This window comes from Staurois parvus, unplaced genomic scaffold, assembly GCF_062004578.1.
Source record: "Staurois parvus isolate SC_StPar_1 unplaced genomic scaffold, SC_StPar_1.0 ptg000048l, whole genome shotgun sequence".
NCBI classification, from domain to species: domain Eukaryota; kingdom Metazoa; phylum Chordata; class Amphibia; order Anura; family Ranidae; genus Staurois; species Staurois parvus.
Window position 1 is genome coordinate 22,269,986 of NW_028317844.1, and position 19,824 is coordinate 22,289,809.

Sequence of the window (19,824 nt, forward strand, 5' to 3'; positions counted from 1 at the left end):
GGAATATAGTCTGTTCACTTTACAAAAGTAATTTTATCATAACTTGGCGAATGTGGTGAAAATTCACTTTGTGAAGGATACCCAAATGCATGCAAGAAAAAAGAAAAAAAAAAGATTTGTGCTTGCTCGTGGCTGAACGATGGAAGTCAGCAGAGATTCAGCTTATTTATTAAAGTAAGCATAAATTCATTACACAGTGACCAGCCTATTTGCCTTTAGTGAAACAATTCTGTTGGATCAGGAAGAGTGAGATTCTTTCAATGGGTATACTTGTTTCTGTGACAGCTGTCTAAGAGAGGATTAAGCTTACTTTGGAGAGATATTTTACTTCCTGTTGTGTCTAAAGGCTGGAAATAAATAATAATTATTAGAGCTGGATACAAGATGGCTAAAAAAAAACAAAAATGTTTTGGCTTAAGATAAAAGGATAAGTTCACCTTTAAAAAAAGTAAAATAAATGCACATTTTTTATAGTTAACAAAATGTACATTTAGTATTTTTATTTATTAAGAGCCTGGAAAACATTGGACCCACGATCATCAGACCACGGGTGCAGTATCAAGCTCCTGCAGAATGTCTGTGGACATGTCTGACCGTACATCTGATACAGGCAGGCAGTTACTTCAGTCCAGGAAGAATCAATTAACTATGAGGATGGTCACCAGCATCATTGTAGTTCATTGAGGACTACAAGCCATCCACTTCAGAGGATGCTGGTACTTGTAGTCTATTCGATCACAGAACTCTTTGAATGAATGATGTGGCCATGTGGGCGGAGGCCTGCACAGTTGGCCTTTTTCAAATTGTGACAGTGGGTGCGGGGAGAGGTTCGCCATCTTACTGACATGGGAAAGGGGGGGCCATGGGAGAGCTGCAGGAGCGGGAACATGTTCCACCCTAAAACTGGGTGGAAAATGTTACATGTTCTTGAAGGTGAAATTACCCTTTAACTTTAAAGATAAGGCTATCCCAGTATGGTAGCTAGTATTTTCAAAAAGACAGATCAGCAGTGGCAGCATCCATGCTTCTGTTTTAAGGGTTTCTTTACAGTAGATCTAAAATCTAACTGCATAAAATTAAGTTTCTAAAGCACCTGGTTTCATAAACAATTGTCAGATTTTTTTTTAAATTTCATAAAATACTGTTGTTGCCTTTTTTTGCATCTCAGTGCTGCTGTTCTCCACCCACCCAGCAATATCCTCTCTACATTCGCTCACTCCAGCATAGACCAGGTTTCTTTAGTGCTAAATGGTGGACATGGGCAAGGCCTCCTGTTCAGCACCTGAAGAATGACCTTCATGGCAGGTCACAAGGTATTTTACATTTTTTAAGAAAATTGCATATTTAAAAAGATTTTAAAACCACTCTTAAAATCCTGTTACCATGTTAAAGCTGATATTTTAGTGATTGAGTTTACACCTACACTAGTGTACTGTCAGCCATCCTCTGCCCTAACAGCAGAGCTGAGACGAGCTGGGTGAGAGGGGCAGCTGTCCTGAGCCCAGCAGAGCAAGGGGGCAGAGAATGAATGCAGGGTGGTACAAAACATACATTAGCAATGGGGAAGAGGACCCAGTTCCACATCCTTGCTCTAGGCACTGGATGAACCTGTCCTGGTACTGCTAAGAGGAATATTGGACCCAAAACATCTGCTATATTGCCTTCATTTTTTTTACCTTTTATACTGCTGGATGAAATTTATTGTTTTTGTTATGTCACGTTTCCCAAAGGAAACATAAAACCTGGTATGATCTCTGGGGCTGTGAGTTCTGCAGGTATGAACAATGCCAGAAGATTTCTACCATAAAAACTACCAGTTTTCAGCTTGTCATTTTGCTCTTTGTGTTGTGATAAATGTCAATGAAACAACATACATGTCAGTATGTCAGTGCCTACAGTATATAAATTAAGAACTAATAGAATCATATTATAGCAAGGGTTGGGAATAATTAAGCTTCATACTCTACCTCAGCACCAAAATTTCCTGTGCTTTGGTTTTAATAGATTTCTAGTGATGCTTTTTGTAAGTCATTTCCTGTCTCTCTACATAATTTGCACTGGAGTCTGTCATTACTGAAGGATTTACTAAAGCAATAAGCACACACAGCTTGGATTTTATTAGAACTAGAAAAAATACCCAGTGTTTATGTCGAGGACTAGCTCTGCAATGCACAATAGGCCTAAATTAAGCTGGCCATTCACAGTAGAGAATGGTTGGACATGTAAGCATGATCTAACCATCTCACAATATATTTTGTCTCTTCTCTGGCCATAAAGAGGAATGCTCAGGATGCATGAACATTGCTGTTTAAAGCTTGGTTCAAATCTGTGCGGGTGGTGCCGCTGCGGGACCCGCAGGTGGGTGCCATTTATTCCAATGGCACGCCGCCCGTACTGGAAATCGCAACCATTCTGGGAACCTCGGTTCCCGCGCGGGTTTCAGTTTCCCAAGTAGTGCAGGGACTTATTCCCTGCGTGTCCCGGGGTATGGGAGTCAATTCAAATGAATGGGCTCTTGTGCCCACGCAAGTCATGGCCCACACGGCTGCAAATATGTGAACCAGGAGTAAGCAATGCAAAAAGATAAGGAGCAGTGCCGATCATAAACTGCTAGGATGCTAGGGAAATACTACTGTAGTAATGGGATATGGTTTTCACACCACTTTTTAAAATATATATTCCACCTAACCTAGCTTAGTATAGTTTCTATTTAGATGACTGTATATCTGCTGATGTTGTGAAAAAGGGTTTGCCACTGGGTGTAAGTGGGTAAACCTTTCAAGTGCCAATAGCTAGGGGACCTGCTATTCCAGCAGCAGGCTGTTCTGACAGGTAAAGCTTTATCATATCTTCGTAGTGCCAAAGTTTTCTCAACCTTTCCTGCCTCCTGACCATTCCTATTGACCAGTGAGGCAGGCCATCATAGTGATGGGCCAGTATGAATGCCTATGAGAGAGACACCTAATGGCAAACTACCACACTACCTGAAAGTGTCAGAACTCTGCCTTAATGGCCCAGATTCTGGTTATGACAAAAGGGTTATGACAGATGTACAGTGTATATATACCTCAGTGGTGCCTACACTTCATACCTGCCACAAGTTGCCCACCCTCCACCCAGTGCCAGTCTCATTAAAGTGGGATACTCCAACATATATTTTTTTTTTTTTATAATTTTCAGACCCTCCCCTACTGTATAAGAAAAGAGTTTGCCAATATTCAAATGCCCTCTCCTTGCTTCAGCGCTGTCCCCAATATGCTCCTTGGTCCAGCACCAGTGGTCCTCTTTAGGGCAGGCATTCTGTTTATTTCCTGTAAGCTCAGCCTGTCCTTTATACATTTCTCTAGGGGTGCATCATCCCTAGCTCAAACTAGTTCAGGACTCAATGGTCATCATTACATGAGTTCCAGTCAGTCCTGGAGTAAAATTGAAAAGATATCGAAATACTAAGCCACCTGGCTTCTGTCTCTTGTTCTCAGCAGCACCTTTGTCCTCTTTACTTTGGTCTCCTAGACCTGTTTCACCAAATTCCTTTTGGCTCACTAAACCAAACCAGATGCAGCACTCCTGCTTCTCAGGCCCACACCGTGGATTTTCATATTCCCCCTGAGACTTACAGACTCCTCCCAATCTCCTGGACTCGCTAGCCACCTCCGCTTTCCCAGTATCTCTAGACTCCCTAGCGCATCTGTCCCAACTTTCCCAATCCTGAGGGCAAGGAATCCCTCCCACCCGAATATGGGGTGCACTCTCCAGCTGGAACACGTGTCCCTCCTGGCTGGAGCACAAAGCTCTCTCCTGACAGGGCTCTGTCTCCCAAATGGAAGCCTTGAGCTATGGTCAGACCCAGCCTTTAATGAACCTAGAGAATACTGACAAGCAAGTCTTCTCCATTCAAAAACAATGCTCTGAAGCTTCACACTGTGCTTTAATGAGAATCCTATATGTCTTTTTCCTATATTCATACTGTGGCAAGACCTCTCACTCTCACCATAATATACAGTGTACATATATATATCAGGGGAATGGAGATTACATGCCTGGAGTTCCACTGTAGTCACAAGGTATTTTAAATAATTACTCCTTCTTGACTAATCTATCATTTGCAGCATTTAGATATCAAAATATTATATAGAAGATGGTTGCCACCCACGAGCTAATTTACAGTTGCAGACAGATTTAAAAAAAAAAAATCTATAGTTTAGGCCTTATTAAATTGTACATATAAATGCATGGTAGCTAGAGGGGTACTGTTTTACTGATTTAATGCATATGTTTTGAAAAGAGTATGGATTAAATGAAAGGTAATAATTGTTGACTCCACAGAGAAACCAGAGATTCCTCTCTCATCATGGCTCTGAGTCATGCGGCGGCATTGCTGTGCTTTCATGGGTGTGTTCCTAAGGAGACGGTGACGTAGCTTCATGAAGGGCTTTTCAATAGAGGTTAGAAGGGGCAGACAGTTTCATTATCACACAGCACTAGCACTATCTACTCTTACTGATTACCAGATATACATAATTGACTGCAGAGGTGATCTTTATTATTGAAGATAAAGAGAGTGTGATAAAGGAGGTGCTTTGATGCCAGTGCCATGCTGAACTCTTTATCAGCCTGTTGTTTTTTTCTATAGTTATGGGGAGGTCACAGTCCATTTTCAGGAATGAACTCACAAAACTAGTGTAATGTAGAGCATTAACTAGAAACTCAGTACGGATTTTAACCTACAGTTTACTATTTTGAAAATACATTAGTGTCAAAATCAACGAACATATAAAGCATTTTTAGGTGCAAAATCGCCAATTTTTTCATAGTAAAATTCACTAATTACAATAGATATCACAAAGAAGGATTAGGTGCCTTCTAAGATTTCATTACTTCCCCTGTTAAGCTTCTGATGCAGAAGGTATTTCAGCAGCCTGGCCACTGAAATTAAGGAAGAAGCATTCATTGGCGCATTATATTTCCCAAATCTTTGAAGACTGGTGAAATGCTTAGTTCTTTTTCAGTCTTATTAGTGCTTCTGTTATTCCTTGGCTGTGTGATCATAGGCTGTGTTGTCCACAGTCTTTAGTGAATGGTTTGTTTACATTCTGAGAGATGGCCCTAATGAACTTAGCCGGCCTTTGCAAAATCTAAGCATAATGATGTAGGTATAGACACACCGTTACTATTTAGCTATAATCCTATGATTATAATATCTTCTACCTGTGCTGCAGTGCCCAGATCTTCCACTGGTTTTTAAGGCCCTAGCAATAGATAAGTTCTCCCCAGCAGTGGCAGGCATCCCTTTGCCAGCAACAATGTGTAACTCTCCCTGAGGACATGTAATACTCTCTTGTAAAGTTAACAACACATTCTTGACACACCTCCTTAGGGATAAGTCTTGGTTGGTATTTTTTATGGAAAGATGGCACCCTGCAATTCTTTATTGCTGCTAAAAGATTTGCTGATATATATATAAATATATACACTGCTCAAAAAAATTAAAGGAACACTTTTTTTAATCAGAGTATAGCATCAAGTCAATTAAACTCCTGGGATATTGAACTGGCCAGTTAGTAGCATGACCCCCCAAAACAGGAATAGTTTTACAGGCGGAAGCCACTGACAGTTTTTTTTTCCCTACTCATCTTTTCTGGCTGTTTTTTACACATTTTTCATTTGGCTAGGGTTAGTGTCACTACTAGTAGCATGAGGCAATACCTGAACCCTACAGAGGTTGCACAGGCAGTCCAACTCCTCCAGGATGGCACATCAATACGTGCCATTGCCAGAAGGTTTGCGGTGTCTCTCAACACAGTCTAAGGAGCATGTAGGAGATTTCATGAGACAGGCAGTTACTCTAAGAGAGCAGGATGGGGCCGTCGAAGGTCTGTAACCCATCAGCAAGACCAGTATCTGCTCCTTTGTGCAAGGAGGAACAGGATGAGCACTGTCAGAGCCCTACAAAATTACCTCCAGCAGGCCACTGGTGTGAATGTCTCTGACCAAACAATCAAACAGACTTCATGAGGGTGGCCTGAGGGCCCGATGTCTTTTAGTGGGCCCTGTGCTCACTGCCCGGCACCATAGAGCCCAATTGGTTATTGCCATTGAACACCAGAATTGGCAGGTCTGAAACTGGCGCCCTGTGCTTTTCACAGATGAGAGCAGGTTCACCTTGAGCACATGTGACAGATGTGAAAGGGTCTGGAGAAGCTGTGGTGAATGTTACGCTGCCTGTAACATTGTTCAGAATGACCATTTTGGTGGTGGGTTAGTGATGGTCTGGGGAGGCTTATCCATGGAGGGAGGCACAGACTTTTACAGGCTAGACAATAGCACCCTGACTGCCATTAGGTATCGGGATGAAGTCCTTGGACCCATTGTCAGACCCTATGCTGGTGCAGTGGCTTCCTCCTGGTGCACGACAATGCTCGATGTTACTTTTGCTAGGCCTGATTACTTTGAAAATTTATCAATTTAGACGTAATTCATACTTGTGCAACTTTTCACTTTGGACACTAAAATTGCATGACAAGTTGTACCCCATGTTTTTAAATGACAACCATTCAAATATGTATGACTTAAAGTTGCAGCGAATTCAAAGTAGTTCATGCACTACTTTGTTATGGATTTCATGCAACAAGGTAAACCCTCAAAAGTCATATGAAAGTTGCATACATGCAACAGTTGTCCATTATCGTTAGTGAAAGTTAAAGTAGTATCCAAGTTGCACCCATCCAAAGTGGTGTCAAAGTTGCATCAAAGTTACAAGTTTGAATGGAACCTTGGGAGTATAAATCTTCTTTTTTTTTTTTTTTTTTAAACCAGTTTTCTGTTTTTTGCGTTGTATTTTTATTCTGGTTTTTAGTATTGCCAGATTTGCCATCTTTTTTTTTTTCTTCTTAACTTACTATTTGATGGGATTCTTGCAGATAATAGCCATAATAATAAGCAACAAAGTTCTAGTTGAGGATCAGCCATCCACACCACATCCCAAAATGTATATATCAAAAATGTTACTTTCTAGGTGTGACCCCCACCAATCCTAACCCCCCCTCAGTAGGTTACACACACAAAAGTCATAAAGTGCATATTCTTTTAATTCATTGAAGACATAGAACATAGTTATATGATTAAAAGCAAAAAGGATGGTTCCAACACCACAATATTGATTACACTTCTGGAGAGGCTGCACCAGGAACCAGTATACAAACATCACCATGATAATAGCATATAAAGGTCTGTGGGTTCAAAAAACAATACACTGCTACTGATCAGTTGGTGAATTCGGTCTCACTTAATAGTAGCCATAGCTCAGTGGCTTCTACTTTTTATGCAGTTATTGTCTAGTGTTAACGGCTGAAAGTAAAATATGTGCTGGTTCCAGAGGGAGTGAAGCGCATGCCAGTGTTGATCTTTTACTGTGCATTTCTAAGCTTGAATGTGAAGGGAAAGGGCTCCTTTGTTCTGGAGTGGTGTGCTCAGATTTCATAAGGATGTGGCATGTTTGCTTTTTGGATTACTGTGTTGACTTTTTCTGTGCCATGGAATGAGTGAATATATAAATGTAAAAGATCAGAGAGGCAATGAATGATGTGACCTAGATCTCTTCTATGTTTAGTGACCCTCGGTGTTCCAAGTATCAAGTCCAGGCAGCTCTGTGATAGATTTGTCCTGTGTACCTCACCTTAGTGGCAAAAGTCCCCCTCTCACCCTTGCCCACAACTAAATATATGGCATGGCACACGATTAATTGCATGGTCTGACACAGGTATTAAGGAATTGCATAAAATCACTATAAGGTGATTTCTAACATAATGATTACATTAGAAGTAGGATGCGACAGATTTACTGCATGAAATAATGTAAAAGTGGTAATTGCCAGAAATTAATTCATAGCTGATGAAATCTATATTTGCCATCATTTAAGGCGTGCTTCTCTATTACATCAGATTTCGGTTATTTCTATAAGCACATGATAAAAGGTTGAACTCGCATATATTCATTCAACATTACTTGTTATGCCATTGAAAATATACTTGGCCTTTAAGCCTTTACTTATTTAATTTTTGTTAGTGATCAGTTTCATTGGGTAGGTAGAAATAATTAAAAAGTCAAGTGGCTAGTGTTTAATGTACGGTTGATATTGACATGGTGCACTGTCAGTATGTATTGGTAAGAAAAAAAGTGCTCAGTGCCCATTCACATATGCGCAGTGTGGCTTGACTGCTCCAGTTTCAGTGTGCAGTCGTTCAGCGGTTCAGGTCAGAAGGGAAAAAACCGGCCTGAAATTGTGTTCACAAACTCATGACATGTGCGATTCAGAAGCAGTTCCCATAGAAGTTAATGAGCCTGTAACTCACACCTGAACTGAACCACACTGCTTTTTCAACCCACACTAAATCCACACAGCCAGTGCACTGGACATATGTGAACAGGCACCATAGGAAGCAATGTTGACATGCCATGCGGATTGGATGCAGTTCAAACTGCATCCAATCTGCATATATGTGAACCGCCATCTTTTTTTTAAACCTATTTGCAATATACAGTATATGTTAGTATTAAGGAGTTGCACCTGCTCTCAGTGTCCATCTGACAAAGTGTTCAAGAGTATTTTCTGCCTCTATCTATCTATCTATCTATCTATCTATCTATCTATCTGTAGCAGTGTGGGATCCCATCATTCACTGTGAAATCAAGTTCTTTGTGAGTTTTATGTTCAACTATCAATAAAATCAGGATTTTTACTTTGTTTTAAATTACACTGTTTTAAAATACAAAATAATTGATTTTATGATTGATTTAATATGATTCATGTGTTAATGATTCCTACATAGGATTTGTTATACCTACTTGCTGGCACATACATGCAACACCCTAAAGAGGTCTTTAGTTTAAAATTCTCATCTCCATTTGCCCTTTCCACCCACTGCTGATTCATATTCTAACTATTGTGTATCTGCATGTTAACTGCTGGAGAGTAGCTGACAAATGCAAGTAAAACTAGACCGGCAAAGTGCCCATTGACTTATTTTTATAAATATGCCTCTTGTTCTTTTCATTGCAGATAGACATGTTATCAGTAGTAATATGTATGCATATGCCTACAGTATTTTCACATATACTGTATATACAGATCAAACATAAGAAAATTTGCATAATGCTTCCCCCAGTACCGTTTACAAATCTAGTGCAACAAAGTACAAATAAGAATCCAGAATCTAGTACAAATAAGAATCCAATATTCAAAATTTGGATAAATCCAAAATTTGGAAATGTAATCCATTTATTTTTCAAACAGTACTTAAATGAATATTTGTTTGAAACTGCTGTATACAATTGTAGGGATGCTCAGAATAAAATAAACAAACATGTTACTTCAAACCTGCCCCTAAATATTGTCCTCCAGATTCCTGAAAAAGTTAGAACTTTTTATAATCCTGAGTAAAAGGTATGTTTTGGAAGAGTTAAAAGGCAAGTCACTGTGACAATTTGTAGGGTATTTGTGTCTTGGTATGTCTAAATATTTGTGTGTATATAGGCATACCCTGCTGTGCTATTACTGAGTACCATTTTTTAATACTATTATTGCTCTCCTGTTAGAACTGTACATGTTTATTTTGACATTCGCCTCTACTACGGGCCTAAGACGTGACTGATGAATATGTTTTGACTGGTCCTGCTTATTCATAACAAATCTGCAATTGATTCAGATACAAAAGCACAAGTGTATAGTAGTGCTCACTGCAATTCCTGGAGAGCATTGCATTTATACCACATGCCTTCGCTACAGGATCTGATTAATTAAGTTTTCAGCTTGTGGCGCCGCAAAGGGAAAGAAGCAAACTAACAGTTTGTGTGTGGTGTAGCACTGAGGGAAATCTTTTGTTCTGTTCTGGTGTTAAGCGTACAGGCCTGCTGTCATCAACAGTTCTGCTGAGAGTTTGAAAGGTGCAGTGCTGTGCAGGGTGAAAGTAATACTCAATATCAAGATTATTAGGTGGAAGTGAGTAGATTAACTCTTTTATATGTCAACATACTAGACTTTATTGATTATTTTATTCTTTAAGCTCACCCTTATTTAAGAGATCTATGCTTTTTAAAATGAAATAATCTACATGTATGAAAGCGTCTGAGTAAATTACCAATAAATAATAAGCTAAAGGCAATGATGCTTGAAAATTGTATGTCTCCCCAGGCTTTTTGTCAGTGCAGATGTGAGAAATTATTGTTAACTAGACGCCGAGTGGGGCAGTCATACATGCTCCAAGGTGTGCAATAACTTCCTTGAGACTGTGTAATGCAAATGCATGGCAGTGAGTCTTATCCAATCAGTGAATGCAAATATTACAGTATATGTGCAGCCCTCTTTTTGGGAGGGGGATTATGAGAAATTACTGTCTTTATACAGGGTATGTGCTATACCTGTAGGTAAATAGGAAAACCAGAACCTTTAAGTAGAAGAGTGGGTTTGATAATAAGGTTGGCAGTGCCTTCACCCAAGACAGGGCCTCTGTGAAAGGGGGATTCCCTTCCTGGGAAATCAACCAGTAATCTAATCAAAACTAGGAAAGCTGCAATTTCTGGGGAAATTGTGTGAAGTGTTCTTGCCTCCACCAGTAGTCTACAACTGGAGTGGGCGGAGTAACTGGGTGGAGTGGCTTGTCACTCTGCTGCCTGCTGACACACCTGGGTTCCTTTGGCAACTCACTCTACAGCAAGGGCAGAGAAGAGCGGTTAAAAACAAACTGCTCCAACCTGCTCACTTCACTGGCGGTTGCCATCTTCAAACGGTTGTAGTTTAAAATCCTACACCGAAGAGCTTTATATTGTGAGAATCACAAGACCCAGACCTACATTTTGATGCATAGTATGTCTCTGCAATATTAAAAATGAAGGCACAGTCGCAGTTTAGAAATTGCCCTTCAAATTTTAGGTGGCTAGAGTGGAGTTTCAATGAATGTCAATGGGCGGCGTGAGTTGCAAACAAATGGTCATATTGTGAAAATTATCAGAATATCAGGACTATGGCTTAGCTGTGGACATTTTTAGTGGTAGCAGGGATAGCTGAACGTTTTTATATAAGATTTGTGTAGGTGGGCTTGAAAATGAGGGCATGATGGCAGTTTTGAAATCATGTCCTGATTTTTCAGCTCACACTCTAGCTTTTGTCAGCTCCCACTCTAGTTTTGAACATTCAGCCATTCATTCCTATGGGACCAATTTCACCACAAAAACGCCGATATTTTGTGAACCATTCAGCAAAATGTTCCACAAAGTAATAGCACACGAATCGGGAACAATCCACACGTTTCGGTATATTACTGTCTATGTAGTGTAAAAACTGTGGGAGGAGTTAGGGTGGTAAATTTGGCTATAATAGAATATATATGTGAGATAACAGTAAGTGGTCTTGCCATGCAAGAACACTTAATAATTGGGAGCAGAGGAACTACTGCAACCAGCATATGACATTAACCATAAGTATATAGTTGCACATCATGGAAATAATATAAGCTTTATATAAGAAAAGATTACAGAAAAGATTACGATAAAAAAAGATATAAACTTTATTGCAACAAATAGGTTCATCTTCGAATATACTGGAAGGTGACCAGTACACACATACAGTAGCACAGACCTATCTATCTGACACTGTGCATGTGAGTTATTAAGACAGAGACTTTCTGTCACTAGGAGTCAGATCAAGAATTTATGGACATCTACAGCTAAACAGCCAGAACATGGGAACAATTACCTTATAGTTTTTGCTTCTGGCCTGGATAAAATACAGCATTACAGTAATGCAGCTCCTGAATGTGGACATGTGGTGTTAGCTCTCCTCTCTCTCACCACTTCATCTGGGGTTTCAAAACCAGCCCCCCTAAAAAAAAATATTTATACATAATACAGTGATGTTGGCAGCTAACAGTAGATGGCAGAAGATCCCTACATATTTTGACCCTTTCTGCACAAATACAAGTGAAAGCAGAATTTCAAACTACTTAACAAGGAAATATGACACAATAGTGTATGGCTCACCCTATTCACAACTAGCAGTAATAAACTGTGGCTGGCTGTAGATATAATGCTGGTCAAAAGATCTAATACACAATCAATTTGTATAATGATTGTGGCATAATTGCACAAAGTTGTTTTGGCCAAGAGTACATATTTAATAATTCAGCTGACACTCTAAATAATAGTACTACAAATAGAATGCTGATAATAATGTTGCGTATGCTGTCAACGCTTCCTTCTGGTATCAGCACCTGCCATTATGGTGGTAACAATGCTGACATTTTAGTAAATGCACAGTAATCTCCTAGATTGTAAGCTCCGAGGAGCAGGGCCCTCCTATCCCTCTTGTATTTACCGTAACTGTATTGTTGCTGTATTGTCTCCCATTATATTGTAAAGCTCTGAGCAAACTGTTGGAGCTATATAAATCCTGTATAATAATAACAATAATTAGTTGCTTGGCTCCCCTCTTATCAGAATGTGTGTACTCGCTGGTTCTCCAGCAGAGTCTGAGGTGAGTGTACTTGCTGGTTCTTTAACAGAGTTAGACATGGATGTGCTCGCTGCACTCTCAAATAATTTGAGTTGGTGGAGGATGGCCAGTATGGGAAATGAACATGTATATCCTTCCCAAAAGGATGATGTTGAAAGGTCACAGATGAACCAGGCAGAGCACACTGATAAGCAAGATGAGTAACAGCATACAGCACCAAATCGAGGCCACTATTTTTGAATATCCAAACTTAGCTACCTTACCATTGGGACTAGAGACTGGCAAGGAGCTCTACAGAGACCCCAGTGAATAACTTACTCTTGTTTACCTTCCAGGATTCATCAACTGTTGACTTTCAGACACTTACTGACCCTTTTTTGGCCCTAGCCATTTTGTCAACCCCTTGAATAGTCCCATTGACTCTTGGGGGGGTCAATATCATCCACTATGAGGAATTCTGCAGTTAAAGTGACAGCACAGCAGACTGCTTTGCAGCTTTCTAATAGAAACCTACAACTTTTACGCAAAAGTAAAAATGCTAATGATGTGCTGCTGGTTGTAAGGAAGACTACATGATGTGATTATACAATATTTCAGATTTACCTGACTGAAAAAGTGATTTTAGTCCTGATCATGGTAAATGAAGAAAAAGCATGTACACCTCCCTACACCTACTTTTCTGACCAACTAAGCATATGCTGAAACCATATTAAAGAAAATGTCTCCTTGGGTGAAAACTACGTATCAAAATAATCAGTAGATTCAGAAATACAGGTAGCGAACATTAATTGCAATTCTTACTTTTTGTAGCCCGAGTCTACAACGTAGCCTGGATCCACCCATCCTGCCTACTGAATCCGCTATTGTTTATTGAGACTGCTCATCACATTAAAGCAGAAATCTGGGAATTTTTTTTTTGGGCACTGCACAGGTCAAATGCTCATTTTGTTTTAGGAGAGAGGACACTGAAGATATACTCACCTGACCCGCTGATCCTCCTTGCACAAAATTGGTCCTTTCGACTCCTGCACCTCCTCCCCCTGCGATCCAGCGGTGTTGTAAATTAACTGTTCCTGACATCAGCCTTCTCAATGCATGCTCCACAGACAGAAACAGTCCACCTCTGGACTGTGGGGGAGCTTGGTTTTCCGTAGGATTGGTGGGTCAGGTAAGTATGAGCTTAGTCCTCACTCCTAAAAAAAAACAGCAGCCAATCCATGCATTGGGGGCACAGCCCCACTGCATGGTAAAAAAAAAATTCTAACTGGAGTTGTGCTTTAAGACACAATAAAGCAAGCCTTAGATTATACAATTTTAGATTAGACAGTTTTTCTTTTCTTCCACCATGGGGGTGCTATTGTGTCCTGCTGGCAGTGAACCTTCCTGAAGCCTCCGGCAGTGATCACATGCAGAAAATCCAACAGGCTGGTTGTACTGAAGTCGATTGATGTATCTACTTTAGTGCAACCAACCTGCGCTTACATGGATAACATTTAGGCGGGTTCCTACTGACTCGGCTGAGATTCAGTCAATCTATGGCCAGGTTTAGGAAGCTTGGGGGGATAGTATCAACCTTTGAACTTTACAGCATTTTTCTGTATGAACTGATAAATTGAAAAGAGGTTTTCTGCATGAACTGATAAATTGAAAAAAGATTTTCCCTGAAAAGAACATCTGCCTGGACATTGGTTAATTATATATTTAGTTTGAATTGCCCTGGTTTATGACCATTTTATTCAAAAGCTTACTGCTGCCAAACCAAAAACAATATTTGTGAAAGATTGTATGTGTATTTAAAATTTTGTATGAATGTTAAGCAAGCATTTAAAATACCTGTTTTTTTTTTTTTTTTTAATTTTTACAAGGAAGTTTTTAAGTTTGTGACAGGGAATCATGGCAATGTAGGTTTTTGAAGACTACGTAATGTGCCTTTCTGTGAAATTATTCATGTCATTGTATGCACAGTGTCATTGTACAATCCTAGAAGCTGCTATTGCCTAAGGTTCAGTACAACCTTCTCACTATATGTAAGCTAGTTAACTTCACCTATTCTAAAATGGCAAATGTGGAATGACATTTTTTGTCCTCTTGATTTAAAGCCTCTAAAATAGGCATAGCAAACTTAATTTAGGACCATAAATCTGATGACTTTCATAAAATAAATGGATGTAAATGGTTTGTACTATGCTATGGTTTACTTTGCTGTTTACACAAACATATTGAACACATTGGTTGTCTCATTGAAATATCCTGTCCACATGGAACAAGACGATGGCTATGATTCCAACCTGATTGCTACTGTTTAGATGAAGATAAACCGTTAATGGGTTTTTTAAGACATAAAACTGAGTACAATTTGTGAGTTTTTGTTCAGCAGACTGACTGAGAAAAATAAAACTTCATGTATTCCCCAACTCTGCCTACCCCCGGCAGAATACACTGATTAGAACTGCAGTGGCTGATCAAATGCTGGCGACAAACTGCGCTACATTTAATTATCCACAAGCAACACTTTAAAAGCCTTTACAGGTTAACAGTTTAGAGATACACAGGAGGTCTGGTGCTAGAATTATTGCCCTCACTCTGGCATTTGTAGTGATACCTCACATGTGTGGTATGATCACTGTATACATAAGCATCACATTTTGCTTGGGGGAGTTGGCAGGGTGTGTACAATTTTTATTTTATTTATTTAAATTTTTTTTTTGTGATAGCATTGACATGACAGATCCTTTTTTTGCAGAGATATGGGGTCTATTAGACCCCATATCTCTCCTCTGCCCTCCAACGCGTCTGTTCAAACCATGATCACTTTGATATTTTTCTTCGCAAGCCAGTAACAGTTTGTAAACAAACTGAACCCAGAATTGACAAAATCCTCATCACTTCTGGTTTCTGGCATCACAGTAAGGGGAGGAACAAAGGAAGTTATCTCTCTGTCTAGCAAATCTGATGCAACAGGTCACATGACTATCGTGCTCCGTGGAGGGACAGAAGAGACTGGTATAGGCTGTATAGGGGGGCTCTTCTGCTGCCTGTAAAAGTGATTGGGAGGCTGCATAGTCACTCAATTACTTTCACATTATAGGGAATCGCTGCCTGAACAAAAACGATATCTTGATATCAGATATCACCGATCTCATCCATAGATGTACAGGTACATCCTAAGGACAATGAGCAGTTAAGAAGGATACTATTATGGTTTTTGGCTAACTTTATTTTACAAATTTATAAAATGATCTTTTATTAGCTTTACTTGTGTAAAATGTTTATTTTAGAAAAATATCCAGGAAAGTTTCATGGCAGTATGTTTGTAGAGCATTCTGGGCTTTCTAATAGGACAGGCCAGCAGTATCTGTTTATTGTTGGCTGATTCTCTATACTGATAAGTCATAATTGTAGATTTTAGGGGGTTGTCCTTCTGCAAATATGAATTTTAAATACTTGATTATTTGTTTATCAGTCTCTTTAAGATTAAGAACTTTTTATTGTATAAGGATGAAAATTCTAAAGTTACTTTTTATCTGCATTATTAATGGGAGAAGTTTGGTTCTTTAGATTTCCCCACCCTCACAGATTTGTCTACCGCAATAAAAATAGTTTCTGCCTGTTCTTGCGTGAATACAGTTTAAGAAAAAAAGCATTGTACTTTTAGTCACCATGGTACAGGGACTGATGAAAAGAAGTAAATATGTGGAAATATATAAATCATTGTTTAAAATAGATGCATGTAAATTATGTTAAGTTTCCAAAAGGGAAGTCAACAGCATGATCATGTACTCTGCAAACACTGAGAAAACAAGAGTCCTGTGCTGGGCATTAACTCTTAATTATATGACTAAATGAGTCATTCGTTCTGTGTAGCTGAACACCTGTGATTTTTCAACAGATTATACCCATGTATTGGTAATGAGTAGGCAGAGATGTCTTCAGTCATTTAGTCACATTGAGGAACATAGAAAAAAATCAGCACCTGCAGATCCAGATTACAGTCAAGTGGAGCTTTAGAGAATGTGTCAGTTTTGTCCCCTCCTTACCATTGTTTGAACATGTGATTGGGAATTACTATTCAAGTACAAATATAATAAAAATGCCCCCACCCTCCTTGATGACACAATTCTCAGTTACCAGCTGCTTTGTGTGAATCTTATTGCCGGCCATATTTGTTCTGGCTCCCTTTCTAATTGTAATATTTAGTCTTCAGTTTTGAAGGAAAGGTCTTAGATTTTGAAAATGTTATTGTCACCAGCGTACTAAAACTCATGTTTATTTGTGTTGTATTTCTGTACATGCTTTGTAAATATACTGTAAATATGCATATAGATATTTACTAATTTCATATGAAGGCTGCTCTGCCTACTTATCACTCCCTCAATGCAAATTTGTGTCTATAGATTTGAAATAATAAGATACCCAATCCTGAAATTTTTTTGGCTGTATCAGTTGCAGATGTCATGTCTTTGACAGCAGTAAGATACTGTGGACCAATGAGGTAGGTTAGAAAACTTGCCCTGATCTCTATCCTTCTCTGAGATAAAATGTTTATGGAGTGCACCAACGTTTAGGTGGCTTTTGGTCAATTGGACTTTGCCAGTAGATCTGCCTGTCTTCTAAAGGTAGACTGTAATATGGGTGACTGGAAACAATACACTCTCTCTAAAGCTAGATGAACTTACCTCAGTTGTCATTACGTGTAATAAAAAAAAACATATGCAGTGCATCTTTACATGATCTGCACATTTCTATATGTTTTATCTATTTAAAGGCTATGCAATCACCAAAACACCTCCTTGATCCTGGTAGAAATGTGCTCAGCTCCTAACTTCCTTTTGTAGACTGACAATCACAAGAAAAGGCATAATCTCTGTCCAGTTGTCTTTTGTTAAACTGCAGAATCCCTGAGCCTCTCCTCATTTTCACAACATAGGGATGAAGTGTTTTGTAGTTCAAGATAAGAACTTGAAGGGCTGATTAAACTCCTTGAGATAACACAGGCAGAGTGTACCTGACACAGGGCAGCTTGTTGACATTATCACTAGGTATTTTTTCCACTCATTGAATAGATAGTGGAAAACACTTTGTTATACATTTTTTATACCAAAAGGTCACAAATAACATACAATTTAAAGTGGAGCTTTGCCCAAAAAGGGAAGTTCTGCTCCTCCTCCCTTCCTCTGCAATATTTGAAAAACGATCGATGAAGAACTGGTTGAGAGCGATGCTGGATCTCTGAACAGATGAGCTTCTGTGTATTAAAAGTCAGCAGCTACAGTGTTTGTACTACAGACATTTAATTTTTGCTTAACTGACTGAAGCTCCTGAAGTAGGGGTTCCAGTTATATTCCCTTACATACAGAAGACTAAAAGGAACACTTGTACATTTGTATGCAAAACACAGTAATGAAAATATGGTGTAGCAACCTTGTAAAAGTGTAAAAGAACAATACCTCAAAATATGTACTAAAAATAAATTGAATAACACCTTATAAATATCCATTACTATTTATATTAAAGGAAAAACTGGTATTTTTGTTTATTTCTCTCAGCACAGGTTATGGACTCCCCTGACATCCATTGCTAGATTGATCACCAGGGTTGTATTTTAAAGCCCATCATATTTGTTTCCCCTAGAAAACGCTAGCTTTATAGGGTTTTGCTGAGTTCCTAGACTTACGTGTTTTTTTGGCTATATCTATGATGAAATGTATAAAATGTTAACGTTTAGATCATGCCTGCTTAAGCTTCTATAGACCTTGTTACCACCCACTCACTGTGTACAGTGGTAGTCAACTTGATGACTAAGTGGGATGATGATATGAACTGAGTACAACACTTTAGCACTGTCTTTTTGGAATCCTCTTTTGATGGTTTCCCAGTTCATTGGTTTTCTTTAATCTGATTATAAGCCACAAACATATTTTTCTTTCTTATAGACGCTGTAAGAGTGTCAAATCTGGACATCAAAACGGAGTCTTCCATGAGCCCACAATGACCTTCCGAAGTGTTAATCAGCATGAAGACAAACTGTCACATGAATAACTATTCTGTGATTTCTGGAAAATGTATATTAATAGAGAGAGGCATCATTTAAAGGTAATATATTATTTTCCTTAAACTTATTCTCACCAGAATTTCTGTGAATAAACAGTTATGATTAAAGTGTTCAGCAATTTTCTTGCTTTGATTGAAACATTTTAAGAAGCATCTAATAATTGTTGACTCTGGCAAGGCTCTGGATCATGTGGAGACAGAGGACCTTTTAGTAGTTAGCAATAATACACACAAAGGTTCTGTGCAGAATGAATGGGTTGGTTGACAGTTATGCAGTAATTTCATCCTAAATAATCTTTTTTTTTTTTTTTTTTTTTATTCCTGATGGGCAAACAATTTGGCAGTAGGGTACATACCCTACACATCTCTTGGGTGAATGTCGTGGATGAAACTCACTGGGCTTTTCTAGTGGTAAAAAGAAGTAGGATATTTTGTGACTGATGTCTCCGTAGGGTACAGTTTATAAATTGTGATCTGTAAATTCAGTTTAAAACCTTTTTTGTTATAGGGCATGAATGCGCATACGTAGCCAGCCTTATATCACATGCTTTTAAACTCTGTTTTTCAATACTAAGTTCAGTATAGCTTGATATCAACAAAATGATCTTCGAAGTCAGAAGTATGCTCTGCATCAATAGTCTATACAATTTCGGTTTCGCAATTTTAGGAATGTCATCTTTAGCGTATTTTTTTTCTAGATAGAACATCCGATTTTACACAAAAGCTGGTTTCTTTTTGACACAAGCGGTTGAAAGGATTTGGTTCGGTATAGTACAGTGTGAACTGCTTTTTTTTTTTTTCTTTTTTGGAGATGTCTGTGGAGCCATTTAAAACCGCAGACCGTCCGTCTTGTCTACATCTGTGCACAAGTAGTGCACCATGAGAGTACCTTTGCATGTAAGCCACCTTTCATCACAAGCAAATGAATTCTGACTCATTGAAAGCTTGATTCAATTATTGGAGCTTTTATTAGTCATTGTTGGCTTTACAGATTACTCTGTGACTCAGATGGAGAAATGTAAATTAAGTTGCTGAATACTGGCAGGAAGTGAGAGTTTTGAAGCCTACTTAAGACAGACCACAAACGTTTGTTATCCTTATCCTTAGTAGACTTTCATTTTTATTACTTTAATGACCAATGCAACTTTTATTTCCACCATAACAAGCACTGGCAACTTGATGTGCTGTCAGTTACTGATAAGAACCTTAAGTGTTCCTTCTATGTACAATAAAGCACCTGTCTTTTTTACAGGTACTCCTAGACTTTG

General features: G+C 38.8%; 1 protein-coding gene across 1 annotated transcript in view; it reads left to right on the top strand.

Annotated features, from left to right (window-relative positions):
* Window positions 1-19,824, top strand: part of BACH2 (BACH transcriptional regulator 2) — a 381,627-nt gene that overhangs the window by 156,775 nt on the left and 205,028 nt on the right. Inside the window, exon 3 of the mRNA XM_089665387.1 lies at window positions 18,439-18,598. Coding sequence (XP_089521513.1) covers window positions 18,566-18,598 — 33 coding nt within the window. The 5' untranslated portion in view covers window positions 18,439-18,565. The remainder of the gene's footprint in view (window positions 1-18,438; window positions 18,599-19,824) is intronic.